The sequence below is a fragment of the Pempheris klunzingeri genome, chromosome 8 (assembly GCF_042242105.1).
Source record: "Pempheris klunzingeri isolate RE-2024b chromosome 8, fPemKlu1.hap1, whole genome shotgun sequence".
NCBI lineage: Eukaryota > Metazoa > Chordata > Actinopteri > Acropomatiformes > Pempheridae > Pempheris > Pempheris klunzingeri.
This window is the reverse complement of record NC_092019.1, coordinates 16,975,188-16,999,332: the sequence shown is the minus strand read 5'-3', so window position 1 is coordinate 16,999,332 and position 24,145 is coordinate 16,975,188. Positions and strand designations below refer to the sequence as shown.

The 24,145-nt window shown below is 41.3% G+C and overlaps 1 protein-coding gene across 1 annotated transcript; it reads right to left on the bottom strand.

Annotated features, from left to right (window-relative positions):
• Positions 1-4,172: 4,172 nt before the first annotated feature.
• On the bottom strand, positions 4,173-7,414 carry kcnj14 (potassium inwardly rectifying channel subfamily J member 14). Its single transcript, XM_070835263.1, has 3 exons — positions 6,356-7,414; positions 4,946-5,263; positions 4,173-4,397 (listed from the first exon to the last, which is right to left on the bottom strand). The coding sequence occupies exons 1-3, from the start codon at positions 7,412-7,414 to the stop codon at positions 4,173-4,175; spliced, it is 1,602 nt and encodes a 533-aa protein (XP_070691364.1).
• Positions 7,415-24,145: the final 16,731 nt, after the last annotated feature.

Sequence of the window (24,145 nt, the reverse complement as noted above, 5' to 3'; positions counted from 1 at the left end):
TCATTGCAGCGCTCTCTCAGTGGAGCCGCACTCACAGTCCTCGGCGAGAATAAAACAGCCAGGGAGCAGTGAGGGCAAGGCGGCGGCTTCAGCCCGGCAGACACGCTTCCGGCCGGGAGACCAACCAGGTCCGAGGAGACAGTTTTCGGCCAAGCCTCGGAGAGAGGCGACTCCAATCACAACCTACAACCGAGCGGTCGGCCCGCCTCATGAACACGACGGGAGCTTTCCGCCCCAGAGCTGGCAGCAAGCGGCTGCGGCGACGAATGGCGTCAACGGCGGAAGAGGAACGTCCGCCGGTAGCCAATGGTAACAGAGGAGGGGCGGGGCAGGCAGTGAGTGACGGCTCCAACGGCCAATGGGAGCGCTGCAGCAGGTGTCCGTGCGGCAGTCTCGCGCTAAAGTAGGGAGATTTGCGCGCCCTTTGTTTACCACTCGGCGGCGGCGGCGGCAGTCCGCAGACACAGATCTGGGATCGGATCTGCTTGAACCCGCGTCCAAACACGACCGACGGGTTGGGGGGATGATCTGACTCCAGGCGCGTGATTCAGATCATCCCAGAAAATCCGACTGAGCCCGAGTGCCCGAGGTACCAGGGTCCGGGAAAACCCGACAGTATTTGCACCACAGCAGCCGTAGCTGAGCGCGGTGACATGGTCTGCAGCCTTATATGATTTAAAGTCAGAAAATATATTCACCATATAAAACACCAAACTACGTTATGTGTCAACTATATTACGGACCAAACTCCATGCGCTGATAAAGACCGTGAGATGCGGTTGAAATCTCAAAAAGCCAGTAAGTGGACCTTAATTTATGATTTTCTTTATTTGGTCAAATTAACTATATATTTAGCAGTAACATAACAGTCTAATATGTGTAATGTGTTGGCCACAATCATTTTTTCAACTTGATTCTTATAGATTATTGGACTTTTCAGTGGGTTCTGAAAAATGTAGAAAAGTAGAAATGACACTAACAAAGAAACAGAATTAAGCCTAAACAGGAGAGAAATAAAAGCTGGTATTTTCTAGGAATACTCCTTGACTCCTGCAGGAATTACATGCCTTAATGACCTTTTCCCATTTAATGTCAGGCCATATGATATCTGTCGTTTTTTTAAATTGCATACAAGCTATAAAAGCTATTATATGGTAATTGTTACTTTTACAAGAGGGGTGTTATTCTTATGATTTATCAGCAGGGATAGTATTGTGAAAGCTTACAGCTTCATTTTGACAACACAATAAAAAAGAAATCAAAACTTTTATACAGTACATCGGTTTACTCCTGTAATTGTCAAAGTTGTACAGTTCAGTCTTTGCAAGACATATATAGTTTTATTGACCTATGAAGGTTTAAACAATCTTCCACTTGTCCCTTTGAAGAAGTCAAAAGATTAATTGTTTGGTTAAACTGTAGATTCAGCTGGTAAATGCAAACGAGCTCATGTGAGGGAGGATAAGCTACATTTGCAATCTGGATGACATTTTTAAAATGGTCAGTAGGCTTGCGATGTGATCGAAAAGGACAATAAATGAAGAAGCAACCAATAACTGCGATTAAATCCCTGTGTTTTACTTGCTGTATAACACAGTTCAATTTCATTTGGAAGTGCTGTGTGCCCAAGGCAGCTCTGAAATTACATTGCAACATTGGAGCAGAGAGGCTTCCCTTTCTCTTAAGAAAAATAACCTGGGAAAGGTTGCTACGGCTTTTATTGTTTTCACCTCACTAAATTATTAAAAGTGACACTACACTATGTATTTTGCACTATGTATATTATTAATACCTATTATTTAAAAAAGTAGCATGTGTACAGTAAATAGTCAATCCTAAGAAATCAGTGAAATTACCAAATAATCTCTCTGTCCATTTCTTCCCGGGGTGTTTAAAAAGAGCTATCCTTAAAGTGATGGTGCTGTATGTTCAAGTTACATTTCATGGAAGTGGAAGCAGGGTGAACGACGTGACCCTCCATGCAGCCTATAAATAGATCATGGTAGCCATGAAGGAGAAGCAAGGGAGCACACAGACATAGAACAGCATTACTGCTAATTATAACGAATAATATGTTATCAACACCTCAACCCCTCCTGAGGTAACCATGAAAGATCGTTCAATAACTGAAGTGAAACACTGCGACTGAGGTGAACATGTGCTGATTCAGCAACAGCACTGCGCTGCTGTAGAGCTTCAATAGTGATATCAGTGCAAATAACACGTTCCCAGGATGTGTGTTAGACAGGCTGATTATTGATCAACTCTTAATATCATGATGCACTCCAGACACAGAGTTTATTTTAGCGGCACCTTCTGTAATCAAATGCTTCAATACTCTGGTGGCATAATTTACTGCAAATTATTACAGGACCTAAAATCAACAAAAAACATTAGTGCTTTGTAATATAACTACAAAGTGCAACTATTACATAGTCTACAATACAATACAGCTAAAAGCATCTTTATGTTATCAGTGCATGTTCATATTGAGACTGCTCAGTTACTGAGCAGATTCACAGGAATTCATTTGCATAGACATTTTTGTCCACTTAGAACAACATGCTGCAAATGTTAAAAGTGACTGAAAAAGAAAAACTCTTGCACGAGTAGCATTATGCTAATGCACACAATAAAAACATATTTAAGCGCGTTTTAAACAGGAAATTAACTGCTGCAGATGAACGGTCAGTCCCAAAGTCTCTGGTTTGTTGTGAAGGCACCACTCACTACACAGCTCTCACAATTTTGTAAGAGAAACCAACTGGAACACGTTAGGTGTCCCGCGATCTTCTGGGGACAAAAACACAGAATCATTTTGAATGTGGCGTAGTTTCCTGTGCAATCCACATCCATTTGTGCAGATGTTAGACAATTGTTTTTGTTCTCAGAGAAGCGGCATCATCATCTCACTCAGTTCAACTCAGTTTTGTTCTAGTGATGCTGGAGATGACTGTAGGCCTTCAGTGCATGTACAGAGTCAGTGAGAGAATCCCCTCCAACCTTTTGCCTTGGATTCAGTCCAAACCATCAAGAGTTTTCCAAGTGCCAAGACACTTGGCTGATTACAAGAATCTAAAGCAACAGAGCAAAATAAAACAGTGTGGTTGATTTCAGCAATACTGAATAGAGACGCTACTGTACTGATGGCAGAGCAAGACAGAATGTTTGGTTTCTTAACTGGTCTGGACAGGTCATCATCATCTGTCTCTGTGCATCAGTGCAGTGGTTTGAAAATGACACTACAACACTTCCTCTGACAACGTGGCATTCAACTCAACACTAAATGTTAAATAAAGTAAATGTTACAATCAGAGAGCATCTTTTTTGCATGACACGTGAAAGCCAAACACCAAACAACATACAGCAAGTTACACGGAAAAGAAACAGCTCAAAACCGCTGCTAGTTTTCAGCTGTTTCTCCATGTTACTGTTGCTCTGCTTTGGCTTTACAAGTGGCTTAGCCTAATTCTCACCTACAATCTCAACAACAAGCCAAGCTCAAAGTATCACAAAATGTGCACTATTCATACTTACCATGAGAAAATAAAACATTAAAATGATAAAATCAGAATGGATGACATTCCTGAGTTGTACCTCAGTAGCTACACTACCATTCACTTCATAAAGAAGCCACCTCAAAAAGAGGTCAGCAATTCCTGCAGATCAGAAATTAGAGGTTCAGTTACAGTTTAGAGCCACTACGGGGTGCTGTTGCATGTTCCGTCAGTCGGGCATTAGAGCTTATTCGAGCAGATGAGTGTGATGTGCTGGTGATGGGCCAGATGCGAGACGTAGCAAAGTTTTGAATGATCCTGAAAGATTGCCAGGACCAATCAGACAACCAAGTCGACGAGGACCCCAAACCTCCCTCTGTTTCTTTATATGTCTATGTCCGTTCTGTCAATCTAATCTGTAGAGCAGTTTATACGTAAATCTTGAAAACTTCTAAAAATTCTAATAGATCTGTTGATCTGCTCCTATTCTGGACTCTCTTTACTGTCTAATCACTGTAATCGATGTTACTTTCTGTCCTTTATCCTGACAGTGGCTGATTCACAGCTCTATCTTCTTCTTTTAGTGCTCTCTCTCTTGGTCAACCCATTCCTACCTGTCTACCCCTCTCTTTTTTCCTGTTCTTCCTTTAAACCTAGGCCTCCTATCCCACAGGTTCAGTTGTAGTGGAGATGCTCTGCCAGGAAAGGCTTTCGGGTCGGTGGGGAGGGACATTTAGGGTCTTCCCCAGGCTCGTCATCAGGAGAAACAAGAGCCACTTCATTTTCATAGCAGAACGACGAGCAGGAGCTTTGAATGTACTTCTGCTCAGCCAGCTCTTTAGCGCTGCATGAAGGTGTGTTCGGGATTTCATACGTCCGGTGGAAGAAGGAGTAGTCAACCTGAAAAAGGGCAGAAGACAAGAAATTTTCCAATACAGGTTTTGACAAGAGGCTGCAGATATCTGCTAGCAGCTCTACGAGGCATCAGTACACAAAAACTCACGAAAAACAGTGGCTTACATACCGTTGTTTAGCAGGTTATTGTTGGCATTAACTGGTTTAGTTTAGTGTGTTAGCATGCTAACATTAACAATAGGCACTAAACACAAGTACAACTCAGGCTGACGGGAATGTCATTATTTTTGGATGTTGTCATGAAAGTACTGGACATAACTTGGCCTGTTAATGACATGTTATAGGATCACAATTCTTAAGCATCCATTGTCTGGGAACCATGAATGTCAGTACAAAATTTTGTACCAATCCTGGTAGTTGAGATATTTCATTTGGATTAAAGTCTCACATTGCCAACTCTAGAGCTACGACGCAACTGAGGCTAAAAATGCTTCATATGTCGGCCCCTCGCCTATCAACTGCACAAAAGTAATGGATGCTACTTAGCATTACAAGAAGGATCCATATACATCCCTCTATCCCTCCTTTCTGACCTGGTAGCAGTCTTTTCTCTCAAAGAGCACTGGTTCGAATCGGTGTCCCCAGAGGATTTCAGATGCCAGATAGGAGCTACGGCACTGTGTGGTCATGGCTGTAGCCTCCACCATGCCCTCAAGGATGACCACCACCTCCATCTCAGAGTCATTCTCCAGGGTCTTTTGGTCAATCTCGAAGAAGGGTGACTCGTCGTTGATCTCATGTACAATTGTCACTGGCGAGACCAAGAAGATGCGGTCGGTGCCAGTGTCAAAACCCACGTTGATGTCTGCGTTGTCCAGCGGGAGGTACTCTCCCTCTGCTGTCACCCTTGGCTGAAGTTGGGAATGGAGGGTAAAATAAAGTCACTCTTTGGTATGCAAAACTTTCCACATTAAATGATGTTGCAAAATTGATTTTTATATGTGGGAAAATATTAAATGGAGAGAAAGAAACGATTTCCAATATGAAATAAACAACAGCCAAAGCCAGGCGGGACATGATCAAGTACAATAAAATTAAACTGTAAGCCTGAGTATAAAATGCATCACCGTAGCACAGGAAAGAGGCAATTCATGTGGCATTTTAAAGTCATTTGACACAATTTCCTAAGGTCACATGACCAAAAAGCTTAGTATTTGGTTATTACATTCAGTTGAACCCGCAAATCTTTGGTCCTGTCACCCATGCATAGGCTTAATACTTACCCGACCTTTACTATGGAGCAATATCCAGGACCATCATTTAGAATTGTATTTTTTTGATCCTCGCAAACTTAATCCCATCCGCCCTGTCTGAACTTTGATATGGTCATGCTATTAAAAGAGAACAAATTATCTCTGCTGTATCCTTAATGTTCCTCAGATTTTGACCCCCTGGACAACTCTGGCAACACACACACATGTATACACACACAGCGTTGATGATAACAGAACATTCACTCAAGAAAAGGAAACGTGTATAAAACTACCTACATGAGGTCATGCAGTAAGGTAAACATAAGCATAGGTATAATACAATCACCTAACCCCACACACAGTGCACACAAGGGAAAATGAGATGACGAAGGACAATGGTTCTCAGTTAAAGAATCGCGGGCAAGTTAATCCATGGTAAATCTTCCTAACCCCTGAGGGAAAATAAAACAAGCTCTCATTAACTACGGTCCACAGAATACAGGCCAGATGGTCTCAGCGCTCTATCTTTCTCTCTACTGCAACCTTTTTTTCCTCTTGCTGTCCCTCACAGTTGCACCCACTATTATTTGGTGCATTTGTTTACTTTCCCATGTCTGTTTTACCATTTCTAATTCACCTCCTTGCTTCTTTCGCAAAAAGCTGATGGTTTGTCCCTTTTATCATTGCCATATTTTTTTTTTTACCATTCTTGATTTAAATCATGGTCATCATCCACCTTTCTTTACTTACCTTTAGCAGTTGTGCTCGAACATGTGCCTCTACCAGGTGGCTCTTGCGTAGGTTGCCGACCCTCCACATCATGCAGAGTTTCCCGTCCCTCAGTGCCACCACAGCTGTGTCAGAGAACACCAGCGTCTCGTTGCGCTTCTTGGGCTTGGCAATCTTTGCCATGACTGCCCCGATGATGAAGGCGTCAATAATGCAGCCCACGATGCACTGCAAAACGACCGCCACCACCGCCAGGGGACATTCTTCGGTCACGCTTCTGAATCCGTAACCGATGGATGTCTGTGTCTCCAAGGAGAATAGAAAGGCCGCCATGAAGCTGTTCACCTGGAGGAAGCACGGCTCCTCAACCACTGCCTCTCTATCAGACTCTCCTCCAGACCCGGCCTCCCCTGATCCAGGTGAAGAACCTGAGCTGGGGGTAAGCCGAATGGAGAGGTCCCCATGCGCGGATGCAATAAGCCAGAAGGCAAATCCAAAGAGCAGCCAGGAGAGAAGGAAGGAGAGGGTGAAAATGACCAGCATCCAGCGCCAGCGGATGTCCACACAGGTGGTGAAGAGGTCGCTGAGGTAGCGCTGGCCCCGCTCGCTCATGTTGACAAAGGCGACGTTGCAGCGTCCGTCCTTGCCCACAAAGCGTTGTCGGGGCCGGCGGCTTGAGTGCCTGGTGCGTCGCCGGCTGGTAGTGGAGGGGGAAGAGAGTGAATCCTTGTCCGAGGATGGACGGCGTTTCCCTCTTCCTCCCACACTACTGCGTCTCCCACTCCTTAGCCCTGAGCACACTCCTCCTGCTCTCATTCCGCCTTCTCCTGCATCTTCCCCAATTGGCTCTCCAATGGCACTCTGCCTCCGTGCATTGTTGGTGTTGCTCTGGAGAGGTAGAGTTTTGCCGTTCAGGGCATGGGTCGGGGAAGGGCTGGTTGGGGTCCCTGACCCTGTTGGACTCCCCCCTGCCCTAGCTGTCTCTGCAGCACTCTGTGCCAGCCTCATGACCTCCTCCTCCTCCACTGGCCCATCCACCACAGCACTGAAGCGGCGTTTCACACGTGCCGCTCCCATCATCTGCTATAAAGTGTCCCCTCTCTTATGGAGAAGTTGACAGTTACTCAGTATTCCTCAGTGTGCCTTGATTTAATTGTTGATGTGATAATTAAGCACCTTGATACAGTCAGTTACATGTATGGTGCTAACAACACAGTTGGTCTTTCAGTCCTTCTTAATGAGGAGATAATTACAAGTCCATTGTGGCCAATGCTAACCAGAAGGTAATTGCCTCCAAGACCATTGATCAGTCACTTGTTTACTTTTCCCAACTTGTAATGCTGTTTGTCAGTACAGTCTATCCTTACGACAATATGTCCCTCCGCAAACAAAATGGGCTATCTTGAAGTAGGTCCACAGATGTGTTCAGTAACAACTTATGTCCTTACTCACTCCATACTCACTGAAGAAAGTAAAGTGAGGTGTGCTGAAAAGAGGGATGTCACCAGTAGCCCAAGAAGTCTATTTCTTTCGACAAGGAGTGATAGGGCTGGATCGACTTCAACAACACAAAGCATGCAGGATTGGTTCTGGTCACTTCATATCAATAAAAGGGGAAGTCTCAAGCAGGCATCAATTGATAAAAGCTATAAACTGATAATGCAATGCAGTAGGAGGATGGAGATGGAGACATGTAAAGGATATGCAGCTCATTTCAGGTCACCTGCCACAATATTTTGACAAGATGCATACAAGACAGACTACTCTAAATTAATTTAAAATGCGATGATATGATAGTTATTTCCAACATGCATTAAAACAGCAAAAAAACAAACAAACATGCCAATTCTTACGAATCGAAGTTCTTCCCAGTTTTACAACCCCTTGATATGGGCGTGAGGAAACAAAGAATACAATACTTTCAGTACATTGAATGCTAACTGTCATTAATCATCACTCGTAATTCAGTACCAATATATGATAAAAATACAGTTCACACAGTTTAAGAATCAGATTGACATAATATATCTTAATTAAATGTATCTTTAACTCGTCCTATATTGTGAAGTTGTCTTCTCGTGTCGAGGAAAACTTTTGCCCCTCTGGAGGGTCCTCCAGAGACAACTGAGACAACCATGTCTTGGTTGCCATTATCCTGTTTGCTCATGTCACTGCTTTAACAATTTCACATTTTCTGTCTAAAGGTCTGCATATCTGCTTTATGTCCATTGTGAATTTGTTGAAGACTTGTTTTGTGCACTGACTGGATATGTTGACCTGAACTGCACGACTGTTAGCAATCACCTGCAACAGTTACTCTCAGAGCAGACATACCTCATTACAGCTCAGCATTACGGCTGAGAAATCGGCTATGCCTGACAAAAGATAAGAAGAAGGGAAGAAAAAATAGAGAGATTACTTTGATCTATCTGCCACATTACTTGTGTCTTTAGCTTTAAGTGGAACATTTATAGGGAGGGAAAAGGTAAGCACACAGGTCACCTGAGGAAGTTTTCTACATTGTTCTGGAGGTCTGGTTGCAAAGTTGATAGATCAGTTCGTGTGCCACAGAAGGAGAAGAGCTGAGAACTAAGCCGGCAGACAGTGTAACTAAGCTTGTGGACTGCAGTCTCTAAATCCACCTCTCCTTTTGAACCTAATCACAAAAGGCTACTGAACATCAGAGAGAGTTTCTGCAAACAAAATAGAAGATGATAATATGCAATATGGAAATAAACTTCAAAGTGTCATAAATACTGTCAAAAAGCATGCATGAGTATGTAAAATTCCATAATACATAGAAATAATTCTTAAAAACAGATAAAAGTAAGTAAAGTAAAGGGAACACTAGAATTTACCTTTCCCAACCATTTCCATAGATCTCTACTCCTAAATTCTGACAAGTATACTGAATATCCACATCCAGTGTCTTTGTACCAGTGGACAGAAGCAGAAACCCTCTGCTGTGGTGCGTATGGAGATAATTGAAAATCAACTGACAAGAGCTACTGCTGTAACTGTACAAATATAGAGGAAGCCATTTCATTCAACCAGTAACAGTGAGGTAGACAAGAGTCTACAACAAATGGAAGTGGGGGAAGAGATCCCTCCTGAAGTGTGAAGTGACATAAGGGTTCATCTTCGCTTGTGTGTTGATCTCCCTTTATGACACAAGCTCAGTAAAAGCATTGTTCTTTGAAGGAAAGAATCTCAGCAGAAAACGTCCAAGGAGTCTTCTGTTTTTTTTTGGTTCTTTTTACAGAGATGTCGTATGTCTGTTTTGTATCCCTTTGCTTTAGGGCCTTCTTGTTTAACACTGCTGGTCTTGAGAAGAGATGAGAACAGACAAAAAGGTAATGAGAATTTAAGGTGAGGTAGAATTTACAAAACTGTGCCGAAATAGATGCATCAGTAGTTCATTTATTGATGCTTAAAATGATCAATTACTAAACTGAATAAATATCTACATGGCGGTGATCAGAAACCTACCGTTTGTAGTATCAGGTTTCTCTTGTGCAGTCCTTGGATTGTTACTAGACTTTTGTATCAGTCAAATATTGTGGAGGTTGGAGACAGCCTTAACTTCAGATTTTGACATGACCAAGGGAAAAACTTCACCTGGATGCACCTGTGGAATAATGGAACCTGTGAAGAGAAACAGAGAGGCCTTTACGGGGAGGACTGGGGAGTTACTAAAAAGGTTACCCTGTTACGAAGAAGCCTCTGATGCCGAAAAAGTTCTGCACTGCAGTGCCCTCATTTTGGGTCAGGAAACAAAGTGGCACAGGGTGAGTAATCTTCGATAAATAAGCAACAGTGGATTAGAGCCAACAGACTGGAACAATTGGAGGGATTTTCTTGGGCAAAGGTCGAGACTGGGACTGTAGCGCAGATGAAGGACTGGGATAAACAGAGACTGGGTTGGTTGGGAGTGAAGAAGTAGTATATCTTGCTGTGGAGATGGCGATATGCTGTGGATTACAGTTGTGCTCGTGACTCTGGTAATCCTTTGAGGACTTACGTAAGAGACACTACTGTTATTGAAAGTGCCAAGAATATCTATAAACACACACAGGTGGGATTTGTTATGGAATACACAGGATTTGGGACAATATGGAGGAAAGTAGTATAGGTCACTGAATCTGACAAATGTCACTAAATTACACAATTGATCAATACTTCCACTAGAACCTGAGACTTAACTACAAACCACAAACAATGGCCAGTGTAATTAAAATAGAGTCTGGCCTGATTAGTGGATTATCATCCATAAATGAGGTTTTATACTGCGGCCTGAGAAGGAAAATGATACCTACTAAATTCGGCATTGTGCAAATACCATGAAAGTGAAAAGAAATCAAACCAGTCTAGGAATTGATGGGCTCAATCAAAATGCATGAATTTAATAACTACTGCCTGTAGCACAATTACAAAAGTGGTGGAAAAGTATCATGGTGGCTTATTAACTAGATAAGTGAGTAAGATGAGTAAATGTTGGAACAATATTAGAACAACAATTTTTGAGGCCTTAATTTCCACAAAAAGTGTTGCTCAATGCTCCATATATGAACCATGTGTGTCCTGACCTTGAGGCCTCGACTGTAGTTCCTGCCAACACTACCAAATGAACACGCTCTTAGGTCAGCTATCTCTGAGATTGCGCTGAGGTGTCGCTGGACAACCGATGATAGCAGCTGGAGGAGGTGATGAGGGAAGTGTGTGTGTTTGTTTTTAGGAGTGTATACGCTGTGTGAGGTTGCAACCAGTCTTTGTGATGCTGAACGTTATCATGGTGAGGTGGGAAATGTCTCCAACAACTTCTCATGTAAGAACATTAATGCAGGGGTGTCTGGGAAAACTGTCCATATGAAGTTGCTGCTTCGCCCTGTCAGGACCCACCGACTGGCATCTGATCTGGACGAACAGATCTTTTATAGCAAACACCAGCCTCTGATATCAGATTAGATAGTGGTTACTGATATTGGTTAGAGTCCAGCAAACTAAATAGAATGAACTGAAGTTTTTGCTTTACATGTGGGAAGAGTTTTGAATGCAGAATAGTTCACTGAACTGGAAATGGTCTATTTTGCAGGTGATTTAGCACACATTTGCCATATTGGGATATTTATTGATTTTCACAACTAACCTGGTGGAGCCAGGGTTATCAATAAACAATTCTAAAGCTGCAATGATTAGTTGATTGACAGAAAAATAAATGACTGTTTAAGTATTTTATCTTGTCTTACATTTTAGTGAATTTAATTTCTTTGATGTTGATGACATCACCTTGATCTTTAGGAAAATGTGATGGGTATTTTTCACAGTTTTTGACAGTTTACAGACCTAACAATTAATCACTTAACTGAGAAATAATCTGCAGGTGTATTGATAATGAAAAATAGCTCTGAAACCATTCTATGACAGTTTGTAGCAACAAACTGGCTGCTAACTTATGATATACGACACAATAATATACTACACCTGGTTCAGAAGGTCAACTACCTACTATCTTAACCCAGGACCCTGTTTAAGTACTACTCTTCACTCACAATCTAAATAAACTGAATTACATCAAAAGCATGAACTAAAAACTTATGCCAGCATTTTATGCCACGTATGTAATTCCTCCTGTAACCATGTTTAGTCTTTTAGCAGCAGGTAATGGTCCCACAGACAATGATAACATGGTAATTGCTGAAAACGTTAAACACTGTTAATGTGCTTTATCATCCAGGGCTTGTGGATTATTTTAAAACAGCCGCTGATCCACGAGCAAACTGAAGCTGGTCTGACAGTAACATCAACCCAAAAATGCAAAACATCCAATTGAGCTTCACATCCATTATCATCCTACAAGACCACATTGATCCACTTTCACCACCTATCCGACTCTTTTTTAGACTGCAGTATTCTCTCTATATGCCACACCTCCCCTGCCCTCTTTCCATCCAGATTATCTGAAAATATTAAGATGTTATGTGGCCAGATTAGGTTTGCAGAGGATATGATTTCAGTGAGCATTGAATACAACTATGTTCCTCCTGGTGCTCTGCCACTCTTCTTGCCTCCATGTCACATGCGATCTGTCCTAATACCTCTTGTCATGGTCCAAAAAATAATGTTTACCAGATAAGGTTGCTCATGTATGATTAAATTAGGTTGGATGGTTTCATGATGGGGAGTTTAATCAACTCTGTGCACACAATGTACACACAACGTATCCTCTACATTGTGATGCCACAATGCATATATAGAGACATCAATACTTGTTATCGATTGTTGGGGTCAGAAACCAGGGCACAGATGCGGTTTCTCTCTGTCAGTGTGACAGGGCTCTATTTAATACATCTATTTAATTCAGGCTTAATTATTCTATTGAACTTCACTTTATAAAGCAGATTCTGCTCATGTTTGATGCACAAAAAGGCTGAAACATCTGTTTTAACGATGCCTGAAAATACCAAACAAATGCAGCGTGCCATTACAACACTGCAGCGACATTTCGCTTTTAGCCGATCAATAGTGAAGTGTTAATCTGGTGGCATCATTCGTACACTGCAGCTGATAGTTAGCATTGCATACTAATAGATGATACATTATGAAGGGTAAAATCCAACTGTATGTTAGGTGGTATTATTATTAGTGTGTCTCTAAACCCTTATAAATAAACATGAAGGATTTCATTTCCTGAAGCTGTTGCTCAATATTTCAAACATGTACATTTATATATTAACAGTTTGGCGCTGAAAGGACCGTGATGGTGTTCTACATGCTTTAACTCATTTACTAGGAACACACACACACAAACACACACACCACACTGTTATGAAAACATCTGATAATAAACACAAGTGTGGCGTTATCTTGGCACCAGGCCTTATTCCATCTAATTGAAACTTTTCTGCTTTCGTCCGTGCCTCAGCTGCGTGCTGTGATCGAGGTCATTGTGTGATGACGACCAAATGTTAATCTGGGGAGTTAAGGCGGTGCACGTTGCAACGTGCTGGTGGGTAAAACTCTGCGCAACTCCTTCTCTAATTAAGAAAATACTCAGAATACCGAGAAGTATGCAAATTATACAGAACTGTATTGCTTTTTACAGCTTCCTTCTCACATCACAACTAGTCACACGCAGTTACTCCATCCCCACTCAGGAAATATGTGCACTGTCGTGGAGACTTTTTGACTGGTAGTTATCACATAGAAACACCTTTCACTTGTTCATATAGTCAATTTCAATGTGATGCATGACCCCAGACTTCAACATCACCAACAAGTGCAGATTTTAACTTTCTAAAATCTAACTAACACTAACTATTGTATTACATTACATTACAGTGAACAGGTTTTTATTTTTCTAGTGAGTCCAAGCAAGCCCACACCACCACCAGCCCACAGCACATCATCATATCACCCAAACTACTAAACTACTACTATTACAACACAGGTGATTCTGCACGTGCACACACACACACACACACACACACACACACACACACACACACACACACACACACACACGCGCGCGCACGGTTATGTACACGTGTTTCATAATTTGAATGTCAAGCAGTCAAGAATTGTAAAAATACCAAATACAGAAATCACAGCAGATAAAATGTCTGCAATAAAAGAACAATATTGGTGTATTGCTACTGTATCACAAAAAGGCATTAATTGTCATAATATACCAACACAGTATTCATCCCACCTCTTTTGAAAATCTAAATTAAAGCAACTGGAAACATAAAAATATAACAGCTGTTTCTGCTATGTAATGTCTCTATGATATGTTTTAATCTACTTGTGGAATTTTTAAAAAAAAATCCAAGAGACAGCAAACAAAATGGGGCATGATGAAGACCAAGCAGGGAGGGTCTTGGTTTCTACGTCAGATTATAACCGTTTTTTTTTTTCTTTTAAACCCATCACTCTGTCCCTTAACGTCCCTTATCGTAAGCTGAGCATTGGTCAAATAACTTATTATGAATTATGGTAGCATTAAACACAAACATTAATGAAAATAGCCTGTTGAGTTGACTGAGGCTCTGTTCACAATGCAAATCAAGTCTTAGAAAATGGAACCATGTGCACCTTTTATAAAAGAGAATCAGCTGGAGGACAAACTGCTGCCATCTTATAATCCTTTACCTGGTATCCTGTACCAAACATTGTCTTGCCACTTGATTTAAACTTGCCTCATCCACCAGTGTTGACATAGATGTAATAAATGCCTGAAGCCTACCTCTCTACGTGTGTGCTACCCAAGCAAAGAGCAAAGAGCAAGAGCAGAAGAGCACCTTTTCAAAATCATGATGCATGTGCACGGTACAAGCTCTGTTGTTCACAGGCATTACATCATTTTGTCCAAATACAGCTGTGGGGTTTTTTTTTTTAGCAGTTCAAAACTCACCAAAACAGAAAGGGATTAAAACCTAAATCACCAGGGCACACCAGGCTGGCCTCCTTATCTGTTCAGCACTCTCTCTGTCAGCGCTTCAGGGCTCACCGTTCCTCCACCAGCAACACTATCTTTTTGTTGGTTTTTTCCTTCATCCTCCAGTCATGTACAGCACAACTTAAGGTACAACACACCAGAATTTAAAGAATTTAAAACTTAACATTTCCAAACATACAGTAAAATAGCATTAATAAATATGGAGGGAAAATAATTTGAGCATGTTTTTGGTTGAAGACATTGATTATAAATACATTCCTGGATGGGCAAAGGTGTTTATGTTTAATCATTTGTTCAATAATTTATATCCCACTGACCAGTCCTGTATGGAGCCAAACAAACCAGAGTCCATAAGTAAAAGTAAGGATTTTAACAGTGTGAAAGGTAAATATTAAAAGCTGCATCTCCTCTATCTGAGGCTTCGTGAGTTCAAATATAACGAGTATAATTAGCTCACAGGTTGCTTGCATCGATGAAAGAAAAAGAAAAATCAGTTTCAAACCAAAATCGGTGTTTTCTCAACTTCTTGCTGGGGATATTTATTCCGCACTTACCCGCAGTTGTCATTTTTGTCCCGTTAACTCAGCGCGGTGTGGCCACCTCGGTTCGCTGTCACTTCCTTATTTAACCGAATTTACCGGTTGATTAATTTGAACAAAACAAAACACACACATTGATTCGTGACCGTGCGCGAGCTGTCCCGTGTCATCTGTCCGCGAGCTCTCAGGTGGCGGATGAGCGCGCTCACGTCGCGATGCTGTCTGTCCCCAGCGCGCGCCTGTGCGGACTGACCTTGTCAGAGCACGCTGAGATGCATCGATGTTAAACTGGTCTATATGTGTGACACACACTGAGCATTGATCCACACTTATTTATTTATTCATTCAATCATTTATTCATTTATTTTCTATTTTATTTTCAGTAAACACCGACAGAAAGAACTGATGAACTCAGTGGTATTTTTATTTAAAGCTAAAGCTCTCATAATGTCAACAATTATTTTACATCTCTATTTTACTGATTATAGCATACATGCCTCATGGCTTATTTTCCCTATATTTATTTGTGGAGTAATGATAAATAAATAAAAATAAAAAAACTTTAACCTTTTATACCATTTTATTGGGGCCTTATTTGTGCTGTGTGTGCACTTTAAAATATCAGGCTACAGTTCTGATAAAAGGTTACTGTAAATCTGTCTGTAAATTTGTTGATAAATGCTGATGTTAATGTTAATTTTGCCGAATTTTATGGAGGTCTTTCTGTCCCTGCATGTTTTAGTCTGAGAAAGAGGGAGACTTATGAACGTTACACAAAATAGTTGCTACCATTAATCACAGTCATCCCAATAAAGCTAATTTGAATGTAAATTTGAAGTCCAGACAGAAAGAGGGTGAGAGACAAAGTGACCAGTGACTAAACCCAGATTACTGAGTTACTTTAGGTGTGTGTGTGTGTGTGTGTGTGTGTGTATATATATATATATATATATGTGTGTGTGTCGGGGGGAGAAAGATACTGAGACAGAGAGAGAGAGAGCAACAGTGTGTGTTTACTGATACTTAATCTGATTTAATCTCAGCAGAGGCTCCCAAGAAGTGACCTATGATGTCATGAGCTCTGTCATTCTACGGAAATAAGGATCAGATTGAAGATGACAGCGGGTAAACACTGAATAAGCCATGTAATGAAGCAGCAGCCACAACAATCAGCTGCAACAAGAAGCTGCGTCCATCAACATCAACCTCAGATATCAAAACCCTGTGAATTCATTCAAATCGGCACCAGAAAATATGCCGACATGACAATAAACTCCATCACTGCTTATGCAACTGGGCACCCACTGTTATCTTAAATTGCCATTTGAATAGAGTTTGTATAATGTAACTCACCCATGGAAAACTGTGTGGGAGGAGGGGAGAGAGACAGAGAGAGGAAGTGACGCAGGAGGGTGTGATGATGTCAGACTTTGTCTGAATGATCAGGAAGACACGAAGTTTAGGAAAACAGACATAAAAGAAGAAAAACCAATCAGTCGCTGTTTGGTGCCTTCTGTTCAAGCTGTTTGTGACGACTGCAGACATGAGACAAACAATAATTGCAAAAGCTGTTCTGGTTCCTTCTTTTCTACCATGTTGTGGTTGCTGAGATGAAGAGGACGTTGAAGCGTGGCAGAAAACTACTTGAAAATCAATTTAGAGGTGTTTCTCTGAGATTGGAAAAGTAAACTAATGATTACCTGACTTCTCCTGAAGAGAAGGGAGTCAGAGACAAGGCTTTTCCTTAATAGTTAGTGTGGGGTTGCCCTGGTGGTTTAAGTGCTGGCCGTTAACTACCACGTTCCATTGTTGCACGCACTCCTCCATCTCAAATTCAAATAAGCTTTTATTAATTACCATCTCTCTCTCTGCTTATCTCCTGGCATCTCCCTACTATGAATTCCCCTACAAAAAATGCAACAAAATACATAAGAAATACTGTTAAAATGTGGTAAACTGTGTTTACGGTGACTTGACTTGTGTCGGGTAAATATTGTTTTACTGCGGTACACCGTTGCAGCCATCACTCCTTAAAACAAACAAAGAGAAATATGTACATCTGGGATGAAACTTTCCTTTTTACTTGTTTGACTAGAGATGAAGCATAAAACCACCAGCAGCACTCATTTCTAACAGCTGAACAGTGAGTCAACATTTCCACTATTTAGCTTCAATCAGGGGCAACTTTCACAGAGTGGTATTTACAATGAATCATTGAATGTACAACACTCATCTGGAAACTTGATAGGACGCTTACTTGACTTGACGGTGCGCCCTCTCTGAAACGTTGCATAATTAGTCCCTTATTATTACTGGCTGACTGTGTGGGGATGCAGTACTGATCCTGAGCCACCAGTGGGCAGATTGAAACAATTTTTGGTATCCATCAGTGAGCCGTCAAAGATCTTTGGAGAGTTTTCATTGTAAGCTGGTGATTAGCTGATCAGACTGGACGGCTGCAGATTGACTAGAGGCTAGACACCTGGTTGTTGAGAACCTAATTACAAGCCGAGATTTAAAATCAGCAGCTGTGCAGACGCTGGACTTGACACCTGAGGGTGTTTACAGCTTGAGCTATGCTAATCAGAGACGACAGGAGAGAAACAATACCTGCTCACACGTTTGGTTTTATAGAAATTCCTTTAAAGTGAGGTGTTATTTATGAACCTGGAGATCCAGGTGTGCAGAACCTGTAACCTGTGGATTTCAGTATTAAAGAAACTTTTCTATGAGGTAAAGGTGTGATTTAAGTCATAGTAAGTGATGGGAAAGGCCTTACTCAGCCGTCCTGCTTGGTAAATAAGAGTCCATTTCCCGGCTGGCTGGTTAGGTGCTCTCTGCCATGACAACGTGCCACGTGGGCCTGTGAAAGGCTGATCTGATTTCTGCAGATGGAGCAGCAAACTGAGGCGCAGTGTCTTGTAACAGGTTCCAGATTTTGTCATGGTCACACCAGGTCCAAATCTAATGCTCCATGATTTCAGGGGTAAGCGCATATTGGTTCAATGTGTGGTATCTTCCCTCTGCAGACTTACTTCAGGGGCCAACACAGAAGAAAGCTCCACCAGGAGACTGCACTCACTAAAAACTAGACACCAAGCTCAAAATGTGAGCACTGAAGCAGATCCTCTCATATCAACAATGCTGCTGAATCACTAAAGGCCACTAAATGTAATATCAGATCAGATGCTATTTTTGTAGGGATGCAAGTAGCGATTATACTTTCTATCAATGTAGTGATAATTGTTTTGCTTAATGTAAGCAAATAGCTAAAACTGCCCATCACAAGATCCCAGAGCCCAAGATTAAATGTTATAGTTTGTCATATGTAAAGTATTTACATATGAGAAACATTTCAAAATAACATTTTTCTATCAGTAATTATCTTGGCTCTACAGTGTTCTGTCATTTGAACAATCACATCTTACGTATTCAAAAAGCAGATGGAGGCATGTGGATGATTTGTTAAATATACTCGTTTTAAACCAGCGTATAAAAAAAACACCAGAGGAATGACTTGAGCAAATCTGGGTGCATAATCACTCTAAATCTCAAGGTGTATTCACACAGTAGAAACTCTTGGCCTGGTGCTGGGGGGGGGTAGGCGAAATTTGATGTGCAACTGTAAAGACAGACGGGCGGGTGTGTGTGTGTGTGTGTGTGTGTGTGTGTGTGTGTGTGTGGAGGGTTGTGAATCAGCCCGGTCCAACAACCATTTGTCACACATGAGAAAACGTCCGCCCATTTAATCAAGACTACGATACCGAGGACGGTCAACCATCAGGCAGTTTGTCAATTTGCTCAGCAATGGGTACGCTAATTAATGAAATGAATGAAGAAAGCAAGGGCAGCCAGGAAAAGGTTAGGGAGCTGGTAATGGTTATGTGTTGGGTGTTTGTCGTGCTGTGACTACCCACTGATTGGTCACGTTACAGCCCCTTCGCTTGGGCGTGCTGCGTAAATAGATGAAGATATACAGAATAATAAAGGCTGTTGTTTCAAGCTAGCGTTGAGTGTGATCTCAAGCTCCTCTTTGTTTTTACATGCTCAACCTCTTGTGAACTCCCAGTAGCACAAAAACACCTCAGGGACCCTTTGGCCCCATGACACCCTAACAGAAACCCTAGAATATAATATGCGGCAGAGAGCGTTTGACAGGCACAAGATTAGTTCAATGAAATATGTTCATTGATTGATAGTTTATTGTAATCCAATGTTCTGTAACAGGTGTCAGCTATGATACTGCAGCACCAGACAAGGCCGACCTGGAGCTTTCTCTTTACATTAAAAAAAACATTATTTCCTGAAGGAGGAATATTGAAATAGAATAATACAAGATTATAGATAGATGTTTCAGTTATTTGTGTTTTGAATGATGTCACTTTTTACTATTTTCTTACATTTTATAGACTAAATGATCAATGGAGAAAATAATCAGAGGATTAATTGGTATGAACAATAAGAGTTACAGTCCCTTTATACAGCAAATGTGGCTAAATAAATGCTGGCTTCGCAAACAAATGTTAATAGCAGTTATGCCTTTTTTTCTAAATTGAAATGTTCTAGTATAAATTATTTTACAACCTAAAATCTAAACAAGACATTTAAATCTGTGTATATTTTGTTCACACAATTAAATGTGTTAATAATCGTAAAATGTCAGTACTATGTTGGCATGTATCTACTAAAGTCTACACAGCCTTTTGCACACAGCTACGATCACCGCAGCTTCGCTCATAATAACAGCACAGGAAAGTGAGTGAGCACGAGTCATTATTCAGACTTTCTGCACATGCATACTAAAGATGGATGCAGATTAATTAATTAATAGGAGAAACACGAGCTCAGCAAGTCAAAGCGCTAGAACAAAGCCCATAGCTCAGGTAAATGTAATTAGATTTTACATAAAGTGTCTGCACAGACTGAGATTGATGTGTTCTGAGAAAGACAAACAAACGGCACAGTACTCAGACACGTTCAGTCTCCTTCCCCCCATGCTCCCTTTTTTAAGCAATTTTCAAATGTCTGGTTCATAATCAGTCCTGCTCCTGTTTCCCCACTTCTATGTGAATGTGAGACCCAGAGAGCACCTGATATCACTTCATTAAAACTTTTTTGCCACCTTGGCACACATGCATCCGTCTCCATTTCCATGCAATAAGTTGTTATACCTGTCCCTCCCTGAGCTTGAGGGAGCCTTGGCTTCTCATGCCTCCATCGTCCTCTCCCCCCTGCTCCTATTTTGGCATGCCTGTGCCAGGTATTTGTTCAAATTCCTCACACCCCGTGGGGATAAGTATGCCCCCCCCCCCCTTTCCACCCGTCCCTCTCTCGTCTTTACTGCCTGTCTCTGTCTATCTTATGTACGCCAGCACATGTATGAAGCAGCCAACGTGGACTCCCCACCACCACCATGAGGCGTACAGCCTACACATTTTACTGGCTAGTCACAACTAAATCATTTCCAAGTTGTTCAGCCTCTTGAAGCTGGCAAACCACAGCTGTGGGTTATACAACGGCCGGGCCAAAAACAACTCGGTGGGTAACAGGCAACTGTAAGTTGCTTTTGATAACTGCTGAAAGACCCGTTTATTCTGTGATGTTGTCAGAGCTTAAAGTCAGGCCGCTTATTAGATCCACCAGTTAAATTTTTCTCTGACAGGGAAAAATGTTGATACTGGATAATTAATTTCCTCTATAATTTAAACACAAAATCATCCTATAAATGCCTTGTGGGGGTGTGAGGCGCCTTGTGTTTGAACATGAGCTGATGTGGTATTGACATTGGGTCAGAGTTGAAGAGCATTAGTTATTGCAGTGCGTCATGAAATGACAGCAAATACCAATGATACGCTGGCTCAGTACGTTAGTCTCTCTGCCCTTCCCTCAGAGTCAAAAGTCTACAGAGTCAAACTCAATCCTACTCGAAGAATCAAGTCTTATATTTATGCCTCAGGTACCGAGCAGAAAGCGAGATCTATTCACAAACAGAGCCGTGTCAAAGACAATCCTCTGGTTTTCGATTGACTCGTTTCTGTTATGGGGGATTAACCCCATGACCTTCTGGGTGCAGGAGAGGTTTCTTTAACCACTAATCCAATATATACTGTCCCTAGATTACTCTCTGGGTTTATTAAGAACCGAGGCTGTAGATTAAAGAAAAACACGCTAGAGTCCAAAAAAGAAACCACAGATCACTTATCATTCTTCTACTGATGGACCTGTCTAATGCCTCTGGATGTGCAATTATCAAGGCTCAACATTTGATTCTTTTTTTGTTTTAATTGCCATTTGGATCAGCAGATGCGGAGGATAAATACATTATTTTGTTTTAGTGCCACTGGCATTGTAACAAAAACATTTTCTTTATTGTGGAAAGACTAAAATAGAGGTCGCTCATAAAAATAGGAAAACCATAAATTATTTAGTAATGTATTTCATAGTTTCTTCTTGACTACATTCCTTTACTTTTTCTTATATAGTAAAATAAAGTATGCATCAAAGTGCACTTACATATCTAAAGTGTTACGACTCGATAAACCCAGGTTTTATAACTCCATCACAATTAATTGGTAGCTTTCAAAACCTAATGTTGTGGCTCTATCTGTGACTTATACAGCAACTGATTATTTGCCAAAATATGATGTTACGATACCATTTATGGTCAGACTCTTGATATGGGTTCACTGTGAGATTTATGCCTTGCTCAAAAGGTATTTAAACCATCAGAGAGCCATCAAACTATAATCAGCCTTACAGTAAATCCCCCCAAAATGTGGCTATAAAATATAAGAATTTAAAACACAAAATAATATTAGCTTTATCTGTATTTCAAATCCGTATACCACCACTCAGCACAGCTGGGGGCTGACTTACTACTCAGTAGCTTTGTTAGTCATAATTTAGACCGACTGAAATGGGCCAACTGCAAGTAAATTTCAACCACAAACCCCATTTGATCAGGGGTATGGCAAAACAGACTCCTCATATATCTTTCCTCTTACCTACGTTATTATGTGTTAGAAAGCAAAACAGATTATGAGGGTCATTTCTATATATTCTGTTTCAAATGAATAAAAAAGTGGGGGCTCCTCAGACCCCAGCCCAGGCCAACACAACTAAATATTAATATTCAGTACAATGCAGGATGAGTCCCCCACACTCAGCATCCTAACCCACCCCCTTTTCCCCTCACACGCACACACTCCTCTCCCCTTGACTCACAGACACTTCAAAGACTGAGCTGAGGAGACAGGCAGAGCTGCATCGAGCAGGAAGGACGGCAGAGATCAGATCACAAAGTTTGGAGGCGGTTTGTCACCACATATAACCCCACAACATATAATCCACCTCCACTTTCTCCTGCTGGAGATAAATAAGCTTCATCTTGTGCCGGAAGAATTCAGGGGGACACTTCAAAATGGGAACTGAGTTTTTTCACCAAACAAATCCATGGAATATTATTTTCACAGCATCTGGGATTAGACTGTTTTAAGGTAAGCTAAAGAAAAATAAATCTGCTGAGTTAATGGCTGATAAATAGGCTGTATGTATCTAGATCTATATAAACACTATGTGGATTATAGGCCTGCTTCTCGTTTCCTTTAGCACTGTTTAGGTCCCAAACACAGGCCTATAGTAGTGTGGGCTAAACAGATTTTCTCAGGTGATTTATACCTCACTTAGGATTGCAATCTTTATTGTGTAAAAGTTTGAGAAAGCCATTGCGAAACATTTTAAGTGGACTAAAATTGTTTCTCATTTCTTGCAATGTCATGTTGCTTTAGCCTACTTACAGAATAATGGAGCTTTTGGGTGGAGGTTTTATTCTGATGAAACGATAAATGCACACATTTGCATCAACTATTGCAGTTTAAATGCAATTTAAATAAATAATGCAAATAATCTCCTGCACATACTTCCAGATAGGAAAGGTCCTGTCCAGAGTATGACACAGCTGTTATTTAAAGGGAGCCGGTAACGTATGGAGGCGCGCAGCCCTGCGGGGGTTTGGCTGCTCCTCCACAGTTTAACGGTAGCTCTTAACCCCGGTGCAGCCTGGGTCACCATGTGTCACACAGGCCGTTTCTGTCAGGCACCCCGCGTCTGCTTTGATGTCACTGCAGACTATCTTTCTCCAGAAAAATTAAAAGACCCGTGTTTCCGGTAAACCTTTCACTATCGTCCTTAAAATATACATATAAAGTCAATAATAAATAAAGTCAACAGTTCATCCTGTCCGCCTCCCTGCCCTATCCACTGATTCGGCATTTTTTCATGCGCCACATCCAAACCAGCGGTGCGCAAAAACGCACGACATAGACTCAGAAATCTAAACTAAAACTCGACCATTTAGAATTAGTTTGCATAAAACCATTTCTGAGTCATGTTATCTCTACGGTGTATCTTACGATGTGTCCCACTTAGCCTAATTGTTGTCCAGTTGCTGACCTGAAGAAGGAGCAGGCGTTTGGAGGTTTCAGTCCAGATTTACAGTCCTCAGCCAGAGCCCTCCTACTCTGAAAATCCAATTATTTTACTAAAACCATGTCAGCCTCATCTGGCTCCCTGTGAAACTATAAAACTGTGAAGGCTGGGCCAACCAGAGCAGGTTTCTGCTAAGACATAAACCATCCTGGTTTTGCTGACATTTCCATTTGTACTACATGTTTATATGACTTTATTTACTTTATGTGGTACCATGATTCACATATATATAAATCATTTTGCAGCACCTCGGAGAGCAAAATCAGTGTTAGCCACGTTGTCCTTAACCCTCGTGCCAAACAAATATAATCTTCAGAAACCAGAGAGTAA